General features: G+C 44.2%; 1 protein-coding gene across 6 annotated transcripts in view; it reads right to left on the bottom strand.

Annotated features, from left to right (window-relative positions):
* PPP2R2A (protein phosphatase 2 regulatory subunit Balpha) overlaps positions 1-16,729 on the bottom strand; it is a 42,905-nt gene extending 26,176 nt beyond the window's left edge. Inside the window, exons 1-4 of one of the 6 annotated variants that reach the window (XM_068662056.1) lie at positions 16,614-16,729; positions 15,914-15,980; positions 12,685-12,748; positions 9,361-9,435 (exon numbers count right to left, since the gene is read on the bottom strand). In XM_068662056.1, the coding sequence (XP_068518157.1) occupies positions 9,361-9,435; positions 12,685-12,748; positions 15,914-15,928 (154 nt within the window). In that variant the 5' untranslated portion in view covers positions 15,929-15,980; positions 16,614-16,729. Of the gene's footprint in view, positions 1-9,360; positions 9,436-10,106; positions 10,161-11,471; positions 11,705-12,684; positions 12,749-15,913; positions 15,984-16,202; positions 16,316-16,572 lie in introns of those variants that run through there. The other 5 variants (XM_068662054.1, XM_068662055.1, XM_068662053.1 and 2 more) reach the window with 5 other exon arrangements.
* Between the last annotated feature and the right edge of the window lie 2,358 nt (positions 16,730-19,087).

Below are 19,087 nucleotides of genomic sequence, written 5' to 3'. Positions count from 1 at the left end.
CCGGCCTCCACTGCTCCCCGAGAGTAAGCTACTGGTCCAAAAGGGAACACAAAATGAAGACCCTGCATGTTTCTTGAACAGAAATACAAAATCAATAAGGTTAAACCACAAAATCCCAAACGCAAAGCTATGAGAACAGAGAAAAGCAGGCCGCTTCTACAGAAAGCTTGGTCAAAAAGCCCCTGCTGCCAGTTCCAGCATCCCTAAACGCAGCTTATGAATGCCTCGGTACTGCCTCTGCATCGCGGAGCCATCTGCTCACTGCTGGCCTAGACCACGACAAGGTCTGCGTGCTGCAGTTTCAATTGCGGTTTGTTCATATTGATCTTTCAGAAGAGGTTCTCCAACACGTCCTAAATTCACTGATATTAGAGCTCTCCATATGGAAGGAGACCGTGAACAAGCATCAGAAGGCTGAGAATTGCCTCAGTTGCTCCCGTGGCTCCTTCTAATCGTTTGCTTCCCCTGGGTGCAGGACATGCAGCCAGCCACCCCTCACTGCTCCTACACCACAAAGACCTGTCACACTGACAACTGTCTGGGGAAGCTAATTCAAGATAAAGAATTCCTCTGATAACCAATAACCCAAGACATGTAATTTCCACTCAGGCCAGTTCCCCAAAGCAAAACTTAACAGCAATTAAGAGCTGAGGCAGGACTTCCTTTCAGCTCTGTCAGTACCCCTACAAATGACCCCATTTACAGAAACGATGCGCTGCAAACACTGGGAAATGAAGTTTCGTTATGCAGCTACATCAGAAAAAAGTCCAGGAACTCTCAAAAGCGTCTTTCAGAATTATCATTTAGAGAGTTCAAGATAAAAAAAAACATTTTGATGCACAACTTTTGCCTGCTGTATCAAATTACTCAAAAGAGAGCTCTTCACACTCTTTATGAGCACTATACCCAAGCACATGTAGGTCACAGTCTCTGCGCATCAACTTCTGGCCTCCTGACAGAAGAAAGGCCAGCTGCAGCCAGCGCTTTGAAGAGTCAAAGAACAGCCCCTGAATACTTTTTATGCTCCTTACCGAAAAAGCAAAATATAGTCAAGAGCATTACACAGACAGGGACGTAGTACAAATGCTTCCTAAGTTTAGATGAGCAACTACAGTCTGAACTCTCAAACACCTTGAAGGTTCCTGAATACATGCAGTTATATTTTCCTCAAGTAATCAAAACCATCAAGCATTATCTGTGCACATTTGGAAGTCTTGTTACTCCCTGAGCATTAATACAAAAACTACAATTGAAAATGCAAAGAAAAACATTTCCATCCAAAACATTCTGCACACCTGGGAAATCAATCTTTCCAACAATACAACTCTTAAATCCTCTCCTCCTGACCCTAATTATATTTTTTTAACCCAAGTTAGATGCAAGTCTATCTGCCCGAGGGTTTGCCACGTGGCCCAAATAGGCTGGGTTTCTTAATGGTGCTACCACTTGGGGATGGCTGGGAGGAAAACACATTCTTGTAAAGAATGGCTGACCAAGTAAATAATTTCTCCTCCAGTGCTTAACAAAAGCATGGGAAGTTAGAAGAGAGAAGCTTGCAGCCCCTTCTATTTCCGTAACAGAATTACAGTCATGCACAGAAACCTCACAGGATGATCTGCAGTAACATCAACTCGATGCAAACACCCTACCTGGCGCTGGTAGCCAGCACCCGCATTTTGAAGCCAAGGGTAACAACCCCAGAGTGCCAGCAACAGAAAACCAGAAGGCAAACCCACTGCTAGGTAACACCACAAACAGCCCCAAACAATGCCCTAAAGCAGGCCTGCTGGGTAGCCAGAAAGCAAAGGACTTGCATTGTTGAAAGGAAACCCCGCTGGGTCAATCTGCAACACCATCAGAGCATCAACTCCTCACCTTGCAGTGTGCCCATTTTCCCCTTTTTCCCCTAGGACCCTCACACTGTACAACAATATCCTATTTCCAGCTTACCTGCAAACCCTATACAGGTAGCACCTCGCTAATGCATGCTTTAACTAAGCCATAAAATATTAAAACAGTTATATTACACATATTCCACTCAAAAATCGAGAAAACTGTCCAGGTTCTGACTTAAATCCTACCAGAGCTTCGTGAAGGATGATTCCCAGCCGAGGCTGGTTGAAGGAACACACTTCCTGCACTTCTCCTCCCGATTGTCATAGAAACACAGCAGCTGCTGTCACGACTCACAACGCGGCTGCCTGTGTCAGAGCTTTTCACTCCTCTTTTTTTAGAGCAGTAACGCTCACAGTTTCACATAATTACTGAAGGCTGAATTATTCCACAAAACTTCACACTCCCTACTAAAAATACCGTAGACGGTTATGGTACCGCATGGTATGAATAATAGGAAAAAAGGTCTGGAAAATACCCTTAAGGCAGTAAGAAAAGCATGTTACACGAATAAAAGAGCTTCAAGAGCACAGCGTTTCCTAAAAGGAGAGCACGGGCAGCCTCACTTTGGTGCCACCAGCAAGGGGCATTTTACTACCAGAGGCACAGGACACAGCAGGCGCACTGCACACACTTCAGGAGCACCTAAGACACGGCAGGCCTCGTTCTCTAGCACCTAAATGCGAGACAAGACATTAGTTTAAGTGAAATCCCCAAACAAGGGATCAATTTTTCAAATCATATTAAGAGTGGTAAGACATGGTAAGAATAGATTATCGTTTGTTACATGATCTAAAGCGCTTTACTGTAAAGCAATCAGCCCGTAATCCACCTCCCAATTAACTGAGATGCTTTTCTACAAGAACTTCCAAGAAACTAAGCCATATGAACAGCAACACAGCTTTTAAGAAAGACAACACCAATTAATAAATGCTGAACGAGCAGGGTTCATTTCTCCTTTCTGACTGCTTGTGTGAACACCGGAGGATGAAAGCCTGTTCCACCTGTACTCGTTCTGCTGCAGAAAAACATCAGAATTATTCACAGCCTGGTAATAGCAACATGGTCCATGTGTACCAGATGTGTGTGATCTAATTTGGGAGAATCCCAACCTGACACACAGCAAAGCATTTTGCCAGTTGGCTCCTACCTGCCTGAATCCCCGCTGCTACCACGCGAGGGGGTTCTGTGCTCTCTTCCTACCCTTGGGCACGTTCCCACCACCCTTCACGCCATGAGGATTTGCACATCCCCACAGCCCTGAGTTCAGGGACCTGATTTGACTGCAAAGTAACCTAGTATAAATAAGCTTTTTTTCCCCTATAGCAGCGCAGACTTGGACCAGCTTCAGTCTACAAAACGTCTCCAAAGGCGACCACCAACTATGCAGGATCTCGGTCGAGCAGCGGTGCACCACATGAAGTTTGACCCATTTTATTAGAGCAGTGCTTTAGTGCAGCCTCCTACGATTACCATACAGAACTGGTGTTAGATATATTTATTGCTGGCCTTCAGACTGCACGTGCTCCAATCTCAAACAGCAAAGCTCTAAAGTCCTTTTTGTTAAGCTATTCTCGCATTTGGAGTAGCACAGCACTTAAAGATCAGGGTCTCGCATTGGCCGTACATAAAATCCTATAAAGAGACTGCCTCCCTTCCACAGTTCCTCCTCTTCCTTTCAGCAGCTCGCTCGCTCGTCACACTGTGCTGGCACAAGCGCACACAGCACTGAGAACCAGATCAGGGTTCAATTCAGCTGAGAAATAATCCGGTCAAAACCACAATTTTAAGTATTTTTCAGCTGGATCGGCTTCCCAGACAAGTTCATTGTGCAGTTCCACGCACGCTGGTGCCAGCAGAGTGGGAAGGAGTGCCTCTTTAAGCAGAAATGCTGCCAAACATGTAGCCATGGCCTAAATAGGCAAGTCAGAAGACAGCAGGGGGAAAAAAAAAGGCAAACAGTGCAGCTAGGAACACCCAGCCCTTAACTCTTACTTCAGCACTGCACCCACCAGACATTTCCTTCTTCATTTCAGCTCTCTCCCATGCACGTTCTGTGAAGCTACAGAAGCCTGTTCTTAGGGTGGAAGCACCCCAAAAAAGGCAGCACCTTTAAAATTAAGGATTAAGAATTTGTACAAAGCTGCAACCCCCCAGGATTTCCACGCTCCTTTGTAGGGTGGATGTCTGATGGCTTTAGCACTGTAGCTGCTGTATTTACAATACAGAAATCACAAACAACTCCTTCTCCCATCTGATTTTTGATCTAAGTGCAAAAGCTTCCCAGAAGAGCAGAGCAACCACTGGTCAGTGTGACTGACAGGCTGAAGTGCCCGAGCTACCAACTCTCACCAAGAGAGGAGAACAGCTTCAGGGAGCTGAACAGCCTCTCACTGTTGAGCTGTCTGCTGAATGCTCTTTGTCTGGGGGGACCTCACAAGCACACACTCCAGCCAATTCAGGCCAGCGCTTCCTAGAGCACAGCAGCCCATTTCTCTCTAGATAGAGTGAGCCATTCTATAAACAGCCAAAGGCATGAGCAGAAGTGGACTTAAGAATACAGGGAGGAAAGGGCTATAACCTGTGTTGGTTTTTTTCTTGTTGTTTTTTTTCTTGTTGTTTTTTAAATTTTTACCAGCATATTTCACATTACCCCTTTAAAAAAGCTTATTGCTAGTCCTTGCTCCTCTTAACTGACATTGCTTCATGAGCAGAGAGCTTAAGCACAGCTCTCAAACAGAAGTTCAGCTCCCTGCCTTAACTGTAACCCCAATCTTTCATCAGCATTAGTATCCCAAACCCTCCTCACGCCTTTGCTACTTCCGAGGATTTTTCTTCCCCTCCTACTGCATCAGTTTGCATTTAAAGAAGCCCATCCACTGCTTCCATAATGACACCATTGTTCCTCCTCTGCGACTCCTGCCCACAGATGCAGCTGGGTGGGAGCCCTGCTCCCCCAAGAGGTCCCCCCAACGCCACCCCATGTGGAAGCCACTCAGCTGCTCAGCCAAAAGCACAGGAGGTGCCACCAGGAGCAGTCTGTGAGGCACAGCCACCCAGCTTTGGGGCAGGAGGCTCAGCAGCTCTTACCCTTACTCCACACAGATGTTACTTAACCAAGAGAAAGTCTTCTGATAAGGCAAGAGAAGCCAGTGAGCTGCAGATGCTGCTAAGCTGGTCCTTGCTGGCCTCAGTTTCCTCACTGTTAATGAGGGATTTTTTTGGGGTACTGAAGATGAAGTACTACTACTGAAGCAGTAACAGTTCCCACAGCTGCTCTGCAATTTTGAAGCCTGCCAAAAGCGAGCACGAAAACTACACTTCTAAGATAAAACATACCTAGAATCAAATGGAGAAAGACATTCCTGAACAGGAGAAAAGTCAGATCTTGTTTACATCTCTGACCACACTCAGTTTGGCTAGGGACAGAAATGTGACTTCATCCCTTCATCATCTGCACAAGCTGCAGCAGACTACAGCAGTGTTTCGGCTACAAAGAGGAAACACAAATCAAGACATAGGTTACTAACAAAGCAGAGAATGGTCCTGTAGCAGACTTCACACCCACAGCAGATACCCCAGTGCCTCCTCCAGAGGCGTTCAGGCCCCAAGTAGTTAAACAACTCGTCCACGATGAGGGCTGATCACTCAGGGCTAAAGCTTAGGACTTCAGTTCCTGGCTCCCAGCCTTGGAAGCAGACCATCGGACTTTTACGTATCTTTGGATTACACTTGAAAGAACATTTAGATACAGCAGCTTGACTCTTTTCCTTCTGCCAAGTAATTAAACAAATTTGACTTAATTTGTTCTGAAGTACAAACTCATTCCATTAAGCTAACGTCTAGTTTTCAAGGATGGTTTAAACTCACGGTTCTCAAGTTGTTTCCAAGTGGAGTTGCCACTATGCTACCTCTTGGAGAGCAGAACAAAAATCAAGGAAACTGCAGAAAAACCCTGTACTCCTTCAGCTTCTACTAAGATGTGGTCGTGTCTGCTCTTGAGCAGTTCTGGACAGTTAAGTCTTTCCTGCACTGAAACAGCGATGCCACAAAGAAAAAAAATCCATGTGTTACAGATGCTTTTGATACTCTGAACAACTGAACTTATCAAGGACAGTAACTCTGCTTTCACCCCTGGAAGTCTTGCCTTATCTACTGTTCTGGGTCCAGATTCTCCAGAGTAATCAGAATAACAAGTTAGGCACTAACACGTGGGACTGGGCTCCAGGAAGACAAATAGGAAGTTGAGAAGGGAGCAAGACTTTGAGCAAAGAATTGGCTGTTTCAAAAGCAGATACAGCAGAAGCCACACAACAGAAGGGCAACCTTCTGCCATCAGTTAATTTTAAGGACACCAACTATAACGATGCTGACACTCAAATTTCAACTTCAAATCCAAGTTCTGTACCTAACTTGATGCAAACAAGGGCCCCCGTCAAGCTGACAACCAAAGAGAAGCTCTATTTGTGCTGAGGTTGGAGGGCAGCTGGCTGCTCCTCACACAGCCATGCTCCTGCAGTTACCAGAGCTCTGCCTTGGCCACTGCCATCTTCACTTCCTAGCTTTCATAACAGCTTCCCCCCTTTTCCTTCCATCCTCACCATCTCCAAAGGAAATGTTGTCACATCCACCTACCACAGGGTGCTTAGGAAGCCAGAGAATTAAGAACTGTCACCTGAGAGCTCATGTTTCAGCCAACAAACCCTCAAATATTGACTTTATAGCAGCCAGCCATTCCAGCCTCAACACCCACAGAACTGGAGGCTGTTCCTATTACATGACAGTGAGGGGGTCAGACCTGACCCCAAACCTACTGGAAGCTCTGCACCAGCTCTTTGCAAACTTTTTGAAGTTGCTGCCATCATTACTGCATTGATTAGAAGCGTTACTCTCCACTGGCCTGTTTTATGGGCAGCATTTTAGGGAGACTGCTGGTTCATGTTCTGCTGCTTCATGTAATGAATGGATGCAGGTTCCTCGGCTGACACAAAGTTACTGTTAACTTCTCAACCTAAATATCACAATATTCTATTAAGAACGGGAAGAAAAACTTAAAACACACTCCTTCCATTTCTTCTAGGTTTGTTTTCTTCACTTTGCTATTTCTAGGGAAGTTTCAATATTCCACAAGAGTCAGTTCTTAAAATCCCAGCTCTAAAGCCACTTCAAAACCCCACGCCCTAGGTACTACCCCAGCCAAATTGGCACTGTCCTCAGTCCCAGCCATGGCTGGAGCCCACGCTTGTTAGGCTGCAGACCACGGCGGTGAAAGAAGCACTGAAGTTTCAGACAGCAAAATTCCCTTTAGCTTTCACCATGGAGCTGCCACAAAAAGGCAGACAAAGGCAGGGAGGGAAGAAAGGTCAGAGCAGACTCGGAGCCACTGCCGACTTGTCCCTCAGTATTCTGAAGGGGGACCAGAAGCATGCAGAATTGCTGCTCCGATTTTGCAAGAACTACACAAGGCTTCATTTTATTAAGATAAACCTTAAAGGCAGAAGTACAGAAAAAAATAAATTTCAGTCACATCACCAACCCAACAGGATTACAGACAGGCGTTATAAGGCACAATAGGCGCTCCAAGGACTGCAGGGAAGGTAAAGCTGCGTTACGATTAGACAGCTGGCTTTTAACAATTTCCAGCATGTATCGTGGGAGCCAAATACCCAGGAAGAGCTTAGAATTTCAGTTCAACAAGTTCACAACAATCAAGTATAACACCAATGCTGGGGCCTCGTTCCAGGATCCCGGCATTTAATTTCAGGCCGTCTTGCAGCACGTTGAGGGGTCTGCACTTACTCATCGGAAGTCAATTACAGCTGGCAACGACACGAAATAGTTCTTTGGGTCACAAAATCAGAAACCTGCACGTCCCATACGGTCCGAAACACTCGTACAGTTTTCTGGAGAGCGTGCTGAGTGGCTGGCTGAACTGAAGCTGGTTAATTCTCCTACGGTGACAGCTCCCCTGCACTCCACCCCCTGCTCCTCGCTCCCGCAGCTGCTCACCTGCCCGGAAGGAAGCAGGAGGCCAGCAAGTCATCTGGCGGAGAGCAAAGTACGGCACCTCTGAGCAGCTAAGGAAGCAAAGGACAGACTATTTCCTGACTTCTGCATTTCCAGTTCCCTGCAAGAGCTGCTTTAGTGTGTATAGAAAGCTTGTTACTGTTGTGTGGTGTCAACGGGGCTGTTGTCACGAAGAATTATTTGCAAGCAGCAGCCACACAACCAGAATTCTTGCAAGATTTGAGTATTTAGTTTGATAGGAAATTAAAACAAAAAGGTCACAGAATTTACGTCTGTCAGAGGAAAAAAGATTATATGACATTAAACAGAATTTGGAGTTCGAGCTTTAAAATATACTCCCTGAAAAATTCAAAACCCGGCTTTAAAAAATATTACAGCCTTCTTGCTTCCAAAAGCCATCTTTCAGCTTGTAAAAATCACACAAGTCTTTGAAAGTGCCTTATTAGCTACAGCTTGTGGCAAACAAATAAAAAGTAAGTCTCATGTTTATGCTCATTTTTCAGCCTTTGGAAGTTAATCTGAACCACGCATCAAATGGGAAAGTAATGGGAACCGTAGTTACCGCTTTTCTAAATACAACATTAATCTCACTTGTCTGTAAGTCAGAGCATTTGGGATATGTTTAAAAAAAAGAAATGTTACAAATTCCATAATTGACAAGGCCAACTGCTAGCAAAAGAAGAATTAACTCCTGATCTTACAGGTTGTGTTACGCAACCAGGAACTTATGGCCAAAGAAATACAGAGGCCAGTGCAGATCAGAAAAGAAATTTTGCTCGCTGGCACTGCTGAGCAGCATGCAGTAAGCACGACTCCGCTAACAACCCCCAACTAAAACTGAGGAAAACAAGCACTTTTTGCAGTCACAATCGCAGGCAGCCATCTTAGTAAAAGATGACATTTGTCACTGCCAGCACTAGGAGCCCTAGCTCAGAAAAGTTTGAGGCCATTCCCAGTATCATTTCAAACACAAAACCCATCTCTACTTAGTAGGGAGGCACACACAGATACCCTGATTTCTTCCTTTTCTGGTTAATAAAGCTGGAAAAATTGGGAAAAACACACTTGATTTTTATCCAATACTCAGGTCTTCAAAGAATACAAACATTAATTAATTGTCACAACACCTCCCCGGGAACACAATGATCACATTCCCCATTTTGCAGATTAGGAAAAAACACAAAGCAAAAGCTGAATGACAGGAAAACATATCTAAATTTTGGGAAACAACTCCCACAAAATAGTCCAGAAGCCTAAATTCAGCCTTTCTTACACATGTGAGCAAGACTCATAGCACAGTTTGAGCCTAAGTATCTGAATGCACATGAACTATCCATCTGCTTTGCTCAAGTTGCATACAATACAGATTGCATTCACGTCTTCCTAAAATATACCTAGAAAGTCAGAAAAAAAGTCACAGTAAAAAAAGACTGCTCTTACCTTCTGCTACATCATCATCCACAGCGCCTTTCACCTGAGAAAAACACCACTGAATGTCATTTCCTCCTCCAGCTCCTGAAAAACACAATGCAAAAAATGAGACCCAGACCCCCCCAAGAGCAACACAAAGAGCCCGTAACAGTTACTAACCGAAAATTTCAGACAGCATTACACCCGCCTACTTCCTCAGCAATGATGTCGGCACAATTGCGAGTCGCCCCTCCCCACCTTTTCCCTTTGCAGATATTGTTTTTGTCATTAGGGGCTCGCCAGCGTCCCAAGCAATGTTTGTCAAAAACAGCATAAAGCAGCAACAGCGATAAAAGCCTCTCACCGAAAGCTCGCATGGCTCAGTAACACGGCTGGCACTAACTTAAAACACACTTAAAATGAGAGCGCACGAACATCCCACTTCACATAAAGCTTCTTCCTACTTTATATGGTAGAACCCCCCTAGCACACGCACACAACTTCATCAGCAACTGTCAGAAAAGCTCGGCATTTTTGGAACATTTCAGTCTTTCAATCAACATAAAGCCACGCACGTCATTCATTTCCTCCTCCCACAAAAACAAAGAACTGAACCTACACACTGAAGGCTAAAGAAAAGAATTTTACCACAAATTTAGAGTCTCTTCGCAGAAGTAACGAAAGCAGTTATCAGCTTAAAAAAAAAAAAAAAGAAACCACCAACAAATCCGAGCAGAAAAGCAAACAAGCAAGCTGATGTTAACAAGTTCTACTACCATAGAAAACGGATCGAAGAGAAAACTTCAGGAACATTACTGCCTCGGCGGAAGGCAGTGATTCATTTGAACCCTGCCACCAAAACACACAAAAAAATCACCACCCATTTCTTTTGCATTGCATTCTGAGCAAATCACTGCTGAGCTGAGTACATACAGGAAGGGACTGAAATGGGCCTGCCTATTTTTTTTTTTTTTTAAAGCCACTGTCAAAATGGAACTTTTCCTCCACACAATTCAAACAGGCTGAGCAACAGATGGCATTTACACATTAATCCAGAGGTCTGCTATCACTTCTGGCATAACAAAGAATGCAGGAGGGACTTCTTCCCTCTCCTACATTAATTTGAGGGGATAAAAACAAGTCCAAGATGGGGAAATCAGGAACCCCAAAACAGTCTTTCCAAAGACAACCAAATGACTCAATGTTAACCGAAGTGCTACACCACGACCAGACTCCAGCATGCATTTTTCGCTTGCCTTAATGTCTTTTCTGAAGGGCTCCAGGCAAGCAAACTACATAACCCAGCACGGCGAAGGCGAGCAGGAGCTCCCAGCTCCATGAGAGATGTCAGAAGGCTTTTCTGCAGATACCCTGGAAGGATCCGCCGTGCTCGCCTCTCTCATTCCCCCCAAACCCGTCCAACCCATTTGCTTTCCTCTCGCCACCCTCTTCATTTGTCATTTAGCAGCTGGCACCATGGAGGCACTTAAAGGGGACAGCGTGTAAGGGAAAAATCACCGCTCCCTTCGCATAATGCCACAATTCTGCTTTTCGTACAGTTCGCTTCAACCAAGTGGGCACTTTTTTTTTTTCCTCCCCTGGCTAAAAGAGGAGGGTGGAGCATGGAAGGGGGGGGGAAAAGGCAAAGCACAACCCAAGCGCTGCCTCCCTGGCTTGCTCCTCGGAAGGCAGAGCACTGGAAAGGGGCTTCAGGCTGTGGAATGGGGGGGGGTAAATTGGTTCCCAAAGGGAAAAACCGCAGGGAGAAGTGAGGAGGAAGAGCCACCCCCTGCACACACACACACACCTCCAGCACCACGAGCACCTCAGGATGCAAAATGGGGCTGAGGCCCAGGAAGGGACGAGGAATAAAGCACAGAGAGCCACCCCCCCCCCCCCCCCCCCCACACACACACACACCTCACCGCATCCCGCACCCGGCCGGCTTTGCCCCTAGCACGGAGCACGCCTGCTCCCCAGCCCCCCCGGGGGCCCGATCCTGTCCCCAAGGCCGGGCCCTGACCCCAGGGGGGCAACCACGGAGCCTCGTCCCCTCAGAGCTCCCCCCTCGTTCCCCTTCTGTGGCGCTGAGGGGGCCGCGAGCCGCCCCCGGGCCGAGCAGGGGGGCGGCCGCCCCTTACCTGCCATGTTGGGGCGGCGAGGCGGGCGGGCCGGGCTGTTGGCGGCCGGGAGCGGGCCGAGGGAAGGATGGAGGCGGATGGCGGAGGGGCTGCGGCCGGCTCCGGTTTCTCCGGCTCCGGTTCGGCTCCGGTTCGGCTCCCGGGGCTGCCCCCGCTCCGCGCCTCGCTCCGGCCCCCCCCGCCGAGCGGCTCCACTTTCAAAATGGCGCCGGGCGAGCTCCGGGTGACGTCACCCGGAGGAGGGAAGGGGACGGGGGGGAAGGCGGAGCGGCCTCGCCGCCGGGCTGGGCCTCGCCGGGCCCTCAGCGGGCCTCGCCGCCCGGCCTCGGCTCCCTCACGGGGGGCTCGGAGCCGGGACCCTTCTGTGGGGCTCGTCCCCGGCGGGCTGGGGGCTCTCGTTTCAATTCAAGGTTCCAGCGCGGCCCCGCCGCCCTCATGGCTCATCCCCGTGTAGCCCCAGCCCGTTTTAGCCTCCACCAACCCTCAGCCCACCATCACCTTTTAGCCTCCTTCACCCTTCAGCCTCCCCAAACACCTTTTTGCCCCCCAGCACTACATGATTCTACATGATATATGATTCTCTGCTAAGCCGTGCTGGCTCAGAAGCCTGCCCCTTCCATCCCCATTAAGGTCCCCGCTGTAGTTACCTCAGAGTCAACTCGTTCACTACAACCCATTTTAAGATCTTGTCAAAGTCATCGGTTTCCCTTCACAGGTGTTTGTGCAGGCTCTTTTTTTTTTTTTTTTTTGCCCCTTCTCAGGCAGGGTAGGGCTTGCTAATCCAGATTTCACTTTGAGATTCATGAGCTCATCCTGCACGCCCAGCAGGGCCACGAGCACAGTGCGCCTTCAGACAAGTTTCCCAAGTCATCACGTACACTAATTTTGCATTTCCAGCTCAAAAAAAAACTAAGAAGCTGCGTTTCTTAAATGAAAGACCATACAATTCCTAGTCAAGCACAGTGCAAAAGAGAACTGTGGGAACTGAACACGTCTAAACAAACACACCAACGCAGTTGGGTTCCCAGTGCTTGAGTAAACGCCACAAACCCTGAACTAGCTCACGTTGTAGGCTACTTTGGACAAATGCAGCTTTATCTCAACGTTCCTCAAAAACCACACATGCAAATCAAATAATTATTGCAAGCAATGATAAAGCGATGTTTGGAAAATACTCAACACATACAGGGCATTCTGAAGAACTGCAACTTACTTAAGTTTGGGAGAATCTGGAAACATGTATGTTGCTTGGTCCATCTTGACAGCCACCCAAAAATCTAAAGACAAACACACCATAAGTTTGAAAGCATTCACAATCAAGACAGGCTTTTTTTTTTTTTTTTTTTTTTTTTTTTTTTTATCACTACAGTGTTAAGGGCCTTTTCTTATCACCCAGGTACACAATTCTCAGAGCTCAGGAACAAATTCACTCAGTTCTACAAATTTGTGGCCATATTCAGGCAATTCCAGATCTGGAACAGAAGCTGGCATCCCTCTTGTTTTGGGATTCCTTAAAGCCAGCCTTCTCAACCCTAAACAGAACTAAACAGAAGTACTCCGCAACCACTTAGCAGGAAAGATTGCAAATAAAGTCCAATTTATCCATTGCTTTCTGTACTATTAATACAGAATTTGGCCCTCACAATAGCATAAGCATTGTTTCAAGAACTTATGCTGCTAAAAAAAAAAAAAAAAGCAAAGACTTGCAATTAGCCCTGTAATATAAATTAATGAAGCTTTAGTACATACCTTATAATTAGAACAAAGTCCTTCTTAGAAAAGATTTAATATCATGGTGCCAGAATGAAAGATCATAATTCCAACATTTCAGGTTTTTGTTTTGAACTAACTGAGCTATAGAACATAATGAAGCATAATAAATAATTAACATTAAATCACAGCCATGGTAATTAGCAAGACAACTTGGGAATCACAGTCTTTGCTTGGGTGTTCACTTGCTAATTCAGACAACGCAAGTATTCATTCTACTATTAATGGTTAGTGCAAATTAGCAAGAGTATTTTGCAGCTCTGACTGAAAGTTTGTAAGCACATGCTTAAACTCCACTGAAATCAAAGGGTCAGAAGCGTTTGTTCAGGTGCTCTGGGGAAATAGTAACTGTAATATGTTAAATTTCTACACAACCACCAACAGCACAAAGCTTTGCTGAATGTTTATTCCAATTATGCTTTACTCACTCGTTCTTGCTATGCAAACCAACCCCTTCAACTCAGAGTAAAAGACCATCTCCAGGAAATGAAGTCTGGTTGTATTTGGTAAGGACAGTGATCTACATACGGAGTGGTCAGTTCACAGCAGCATAAATCAGGAGCTGCAGAAGTTACAACTTAAAATCAAGATGTGAAATCTGACTGGTAACCAGTTTAAATAATAAATTAATGTCAAATCACTGATCAAACAACTAAGGCCCAAAGAATTATCACCAACTCATTTTGTATCTGCTTTAGTTTCCTAGTAATTTGACCCATTAGACAAGACTATAATGAATTACAATAATTCAGTTTAGAAATAAAGGGAGTAATTATCACCAAAATTATCACTGGAGTTTAGTAATAGCTGAGCCATCCAAGGTCACACGACAGTTAACATCAGGGCGATTTAATTCCCTACAGCATACTCTTCTGTACTTTGTACTGTCTAGCTTGAAGTATCTCAGCAAAAGAGGTTTCCATTGCTTTTTGGGAGAGCATTTCACAGCCTAACAGGATTTGCTCCTAGAAAACGTTTGCTAATATTCACCATGTGTTTCCCCACTCTTAATTTCACATAATTGTCTCTATGCATGTAGCCACTTAATTAACAACCATTATCGAAACAGTGCTAAGTCATGTCTTAGTACTGCCAGGTTCATGCTTAAGAAAAGGTCAGGCAGACCCTGGTTTTGTAATGAGTTGCAGGCAGACTTGCAGGGTAAACTGCACTTGGTGCAAGTCCCAACCCATCTAACTTCTTTGAGGTTACATCAACACCAACCTCAAGCAGGCAGGCCCTTAGTGTTATTTGTGCTGTGCCAAGTGCCATGCAGGGAAGTCTTCTCTGGGCACACATTTGCTTTTTCTGACAGTCAAGCTTTACCTGACCTGAGTTTGCTTTCAGCAGGTCCCACTTGTAATGCCCTGAAAATCTCCATTGCCAGTGGCCAGAGATTTTCAACGATAACCAAGGTTTAAACAAAGGTTTAAGGATTTCCAGTCCTAAGCTTTCCTCACAGTCCTAAGCTTGAGCATGACATAACCACATATCAGACCCTATTCTCTAGAACAGTTCCAGTGAAGTCACTGATTTTTATATTTGAAAAGGGGAAAAAAAATAAAGTTTCTAGCAGCTCTGAGCATCTACACTGTGGAGAAAATATTCAAAAGGGGCATAAAACATGGATCTCACCTGACCACTCAGTGGACAGTTTAGTTTAAGTATTAGCACTGATTAAAAGCAGAAGAGGATGGTAGATTAGAAAATAACTTTCAGACCAATGGCAAGTGCCACTACAGTGCCATCTCCCAAAGGAAACCATGCAACAATACCATCTAATGGTTTGTAACTGAGCTCCCTAAACTATTCATCATTGAACAAACCCATGCAATAGAACTTCCTAACTTCAGTAAACAAGCAGCTTGTGTCACCTCAGAAGTGTAAAGTTCATTGGATTAAAGCTCTGCTATTACGAGGGGTAGCCTCAGCATTTTCTTTTAGAAGTTACAAAGACTTTTTCTTAACTTCAGCCTGGTGCAAGCAAACAGAAAAACTAATTACGCTTGGAAAGAATTTTATGTATTCATTAATGCAGGAGTTTGCAAAACTGGTTTAAAACCAGCTCTGAAGATGATCTGTTTAGAGCAGGTCTAAGTTATAATGATTGAAACCACAATTTGCAAAATATTAGTTTAATGGATTATTTAAACACAATTTGTACAGGTTTCATCCACCTGTATTTTGGCAGAAGATTCATTTTAAAGCGAGTACAAAATTATAGGCAAGAACACAGGGAAAACAAGGCTTCTGGTAAAGAAGAAAAAGGTCTTAGATGTAGACAGGAAGCACCTGTCTGGGGGTAGGAAAACAAGTATATGTATATATTTATATGTACTTTTTTTTTTTTTTTAAACTAGGAGGGCTCATTTGGAAGGGTAAGAGATATCCCACTATTTTATGATTAAAAAGAAAAAAAAAAAGATAACTTGAAACACATACAAAAGTTACATTATTACTGCCTTTAAGTGTCTCACTACGTTTTGATGAGTTATAGTTAGCTCTATGGGAGGATGAATCAAACCACAAAATAAGAGACCTGTCATAGCAAACTAATTTAATCCTATTGAAACTAAAACTGCAGCTACAGGACAAAATAGGAGATTCACAAAACCTAGGTTTATTCCTTCCCATGATATACCAGCTGAGATTAACAGAGCACATGGGATAACCTGGTATCTCTTCATCTTTGAATCTTCCACCTCCGGATAAATTGGACATAACTCAGAGCTCTGAAACCTGTTAGCAGGAGAAAAACAATCAAAAGAGAGAAAAATAAAACAACCAAAAACCAAACAAAAAGAACAGGGATTTTAAACTAAGCACCAGAAACACAAGGCAAGGTGCTCAGAAAGTGCTTATATTCTAATAAGAGTGATTAAAGACTAGACCACATTGCCAACAAATCTGCAGCACATCCACTGCTAGGCACTTTTAAGAGCAGATTAGATAACCACCTACTGGGAATAGGCTAAGTAGAGCTGCTCCCTGCCTAAGGGCAGGAGATGCCTTCGCCCTTCCCAGTCCCAGTTTTCACTACTGATGCAGAGAATCCACATTCTTCATCTTGAAAGTTTTCTTTGTACCAATTACAAAATCGAAATAATCCAAAAGTGATAAATGCATTCACAGAGAATACTTTAAAAAGTATTATATCTCTTTGTGCTGTTGGTCTCTAGGACAGGAATAATTCACATTCTTCAATCTCTTGGAATACACTGAGATTGATGGAATGAACGCAACAGTAACATCAACAATTTTTACAAAAAGTTATCTTAGGAGAGGAAAAAAAAAAAAAACACAACAAAAACACTTCATGCACAGACTTAACTGATAACACGCTGCATCTCTAAGAAGCAGGGAGTAACTCACAGGTGAAAAGAGCCTTGCTCACCACCACCTTTATGAGGCACTTTGCAGGAAGGGGAGGAGCTAAGATAAAGAACTGCAAAGAGTCTTGAACAGTTCTTGTTATTTAGTTGTTTGTTTTTAACTTCTAAACCTCATAGCCTATACACAGAAATGGTTCTTTTTGAGGAAGGGCTGCAGCGGTACTGAGGGAGCAGAATTGCTCGTTCCTTACTAATAAACCTAAATAGGTAAAAGAATGGCTTCAGCGACCTCTATGAAATGAGTTGGCTTAACAAAAGCAGGAAGCTGAAAGCAAGTGTGCTAAAAACATTGCTGTCTATAGGATTTCCCTGTTTAATAGTGGGGTTTAGTATCTTCTATTTTCAATTCTTACTAAAGCAATGTACTTTTATGCATTAATTAACAAGCTATTATCCTTCACCACGAGCTGGAAGAATTACGCCTGCACAGGTTTATTTCAAAAGGTATAAGTAAATATGTCTCAGCTCAAGTGCTATAGTTATCTTGTATGTATCACTGAAGCCATTGTTAATAAAACATATGTAAAAGCCAGCTGATCTAAAAAGAGTTCAATTGGCTCTTTGGAATCATGTTTTTGTGCTTTGAAGAAGCGTGTGACTTTAGTAGGATATTGCAGTAAGGAAGTTAATTGCTAGCTCTGTGTGGTGCTAGCAGGGTGTATGAACTTCCCACATCAGTGATCTGACTTTGCCAGGAGAAATGTTCCTTAAAAAGCATGGACTATGGGAAGGGCTGATTAAATGTATAATTTGGAATAAAATGCCCTTGCAGTCTTTGAAGTCAAGCATTCTTACTCCTGATCCTAGCCTCTAGTCAAGTCTTGTACTTTCAATCAGCTTGATGTTGCTAACACTTCATGGTATTTAGGGGGTGTGAACAGACTGATGTCCTAAGCCCTGGTATCATAGAAAGAAGAAGATTTGCACATCAGAAATTCAGCTGATATTTTGGTATCTTTCAAGGAGATTCTAGCTTCTGTGATTCTAGAGGGAAATGTGAAAATGTGACATAAAAAAGGAAAGGAGGGGCGGAACCAAATGCAAAGAGCCTCAATATATATCTTTAAAACTCTTTTGGTTCTTAAGCCATACACTAACTATGACTCTGAGCAGTGACACTATTGCTTTAGTATTTATGGGTCATGTGTGCAAAAAATAACGTGTGCAGGTAACTAGCGTGATTGGTTTTAGTCATTCATTAACTTATCCATTGATGTATGAGTTAATTTACCTTTTAGTTTTGTTTTCTTTTTCATTAATAACAGCACAATCGCGCAATATTTCCAGGGCAGTTTTTTAAGTTTTAACATTTTCTTCAATTTAGCAAATATTATTTGAGCTGAAGCTGTTCTGAAACAGTTTCTGCTTGCTTCACTTTGTCCCACAGTTCTTCTGGTAACAGGTTTGTAAGAGTCTGAAGGTAATGCCAGGAATGAACTGAGAAGGGAAGGAAGGGAGGCCAAAATAGCAGACTGAATTGTTCCATTCACATGGCTTTTCTGCTAGGGAATAAGTTAACACTGTAAACAGGAGAGAGGTGTGGTTTGCAGATTGGACAGGAAATCCTTAGTTCTAATCCTTGCTGTGTTGTTGATTCCCTTGGAGACCTTGAGCAAATGCTTTCTGTTCCTATTTTTTCATTGGAAATGAACTAGGGATGATGGCACTTAACTCGCTCATAGGAGCAGTCTTTCAGTTAAAACATTTATAACATACTTTAAAAACAGCTCATGGTACGTGGGCTTGAAATCAACTTGGCTACTTGCTTGAAGTTATTTCCTTATATTGCTCTGAGGACCAGGGACCTTTGGGGGCCCAAGTCATCATAGGCTTTGTTTTTCTCACTTGTAACAATGCAAAGCAGATGCTTTACCGGGGATATCAGAAAATGTAGCCCCACCAACAGCCATTGTCTATTTATGACATGCAGCCAGGCACTGCTCTGCCATCCTTAGTACCCACTGTGGCTGCATTTGGCCCTGCTGTAAAAAAAATCTTAACCTTTTGCCTTTGGGTTGCAGGGAGCACGCCTGCGAGTGAAGATGTGTGAGAAGGAGCGATGGCTGGGGAGAGTGTATTTTTAGGAGGACTCTTCTGTGTCAGGCCCTCATTAGAAGCCACACGCCCTGGTTGTTGAGCTGTGTGGCAGCCTTTTTTGCTCTGAGACCCCGTGTAGCAGATGCAGCTGTCTGGGAAGTTATCCAACTGTGTCTGACGTGAAGGGTCCAGGAGCGGGAGGTGGTGATACTGGGCTGGGAATACTGAAGGAGCACAGAGACTGGTGGGTGACAGCCCTGTGTGAAGGCAGAGTAATGGTTCTGATTTTTTATTGTTGTTTTTATTGATGAAAATGACTGTTTAAGTGATGAATCAGACTCACATCCTTATCAACCTAGTTTAATTGGGGAGAACCTGTGGTTACCCAGCCTATTAATGGGAGCATGGAAAGGCAAA

Source organism: Anas acuta, chromosome 27 (assembly GCF_963932015.1).
Source record: "Anas acuta chromosome 27, bAnaAcu1.1, whole genome shotgun sequence".
NCBI classification, from domain to species: Eukaryota; Metazoa; Chordata; class Aves; order Anseriformes; family Anatidae; genus Anas; species Anas acuta.
This window is presented reverse-complemented; position numbering and strand designations above follow the sequence as displayed.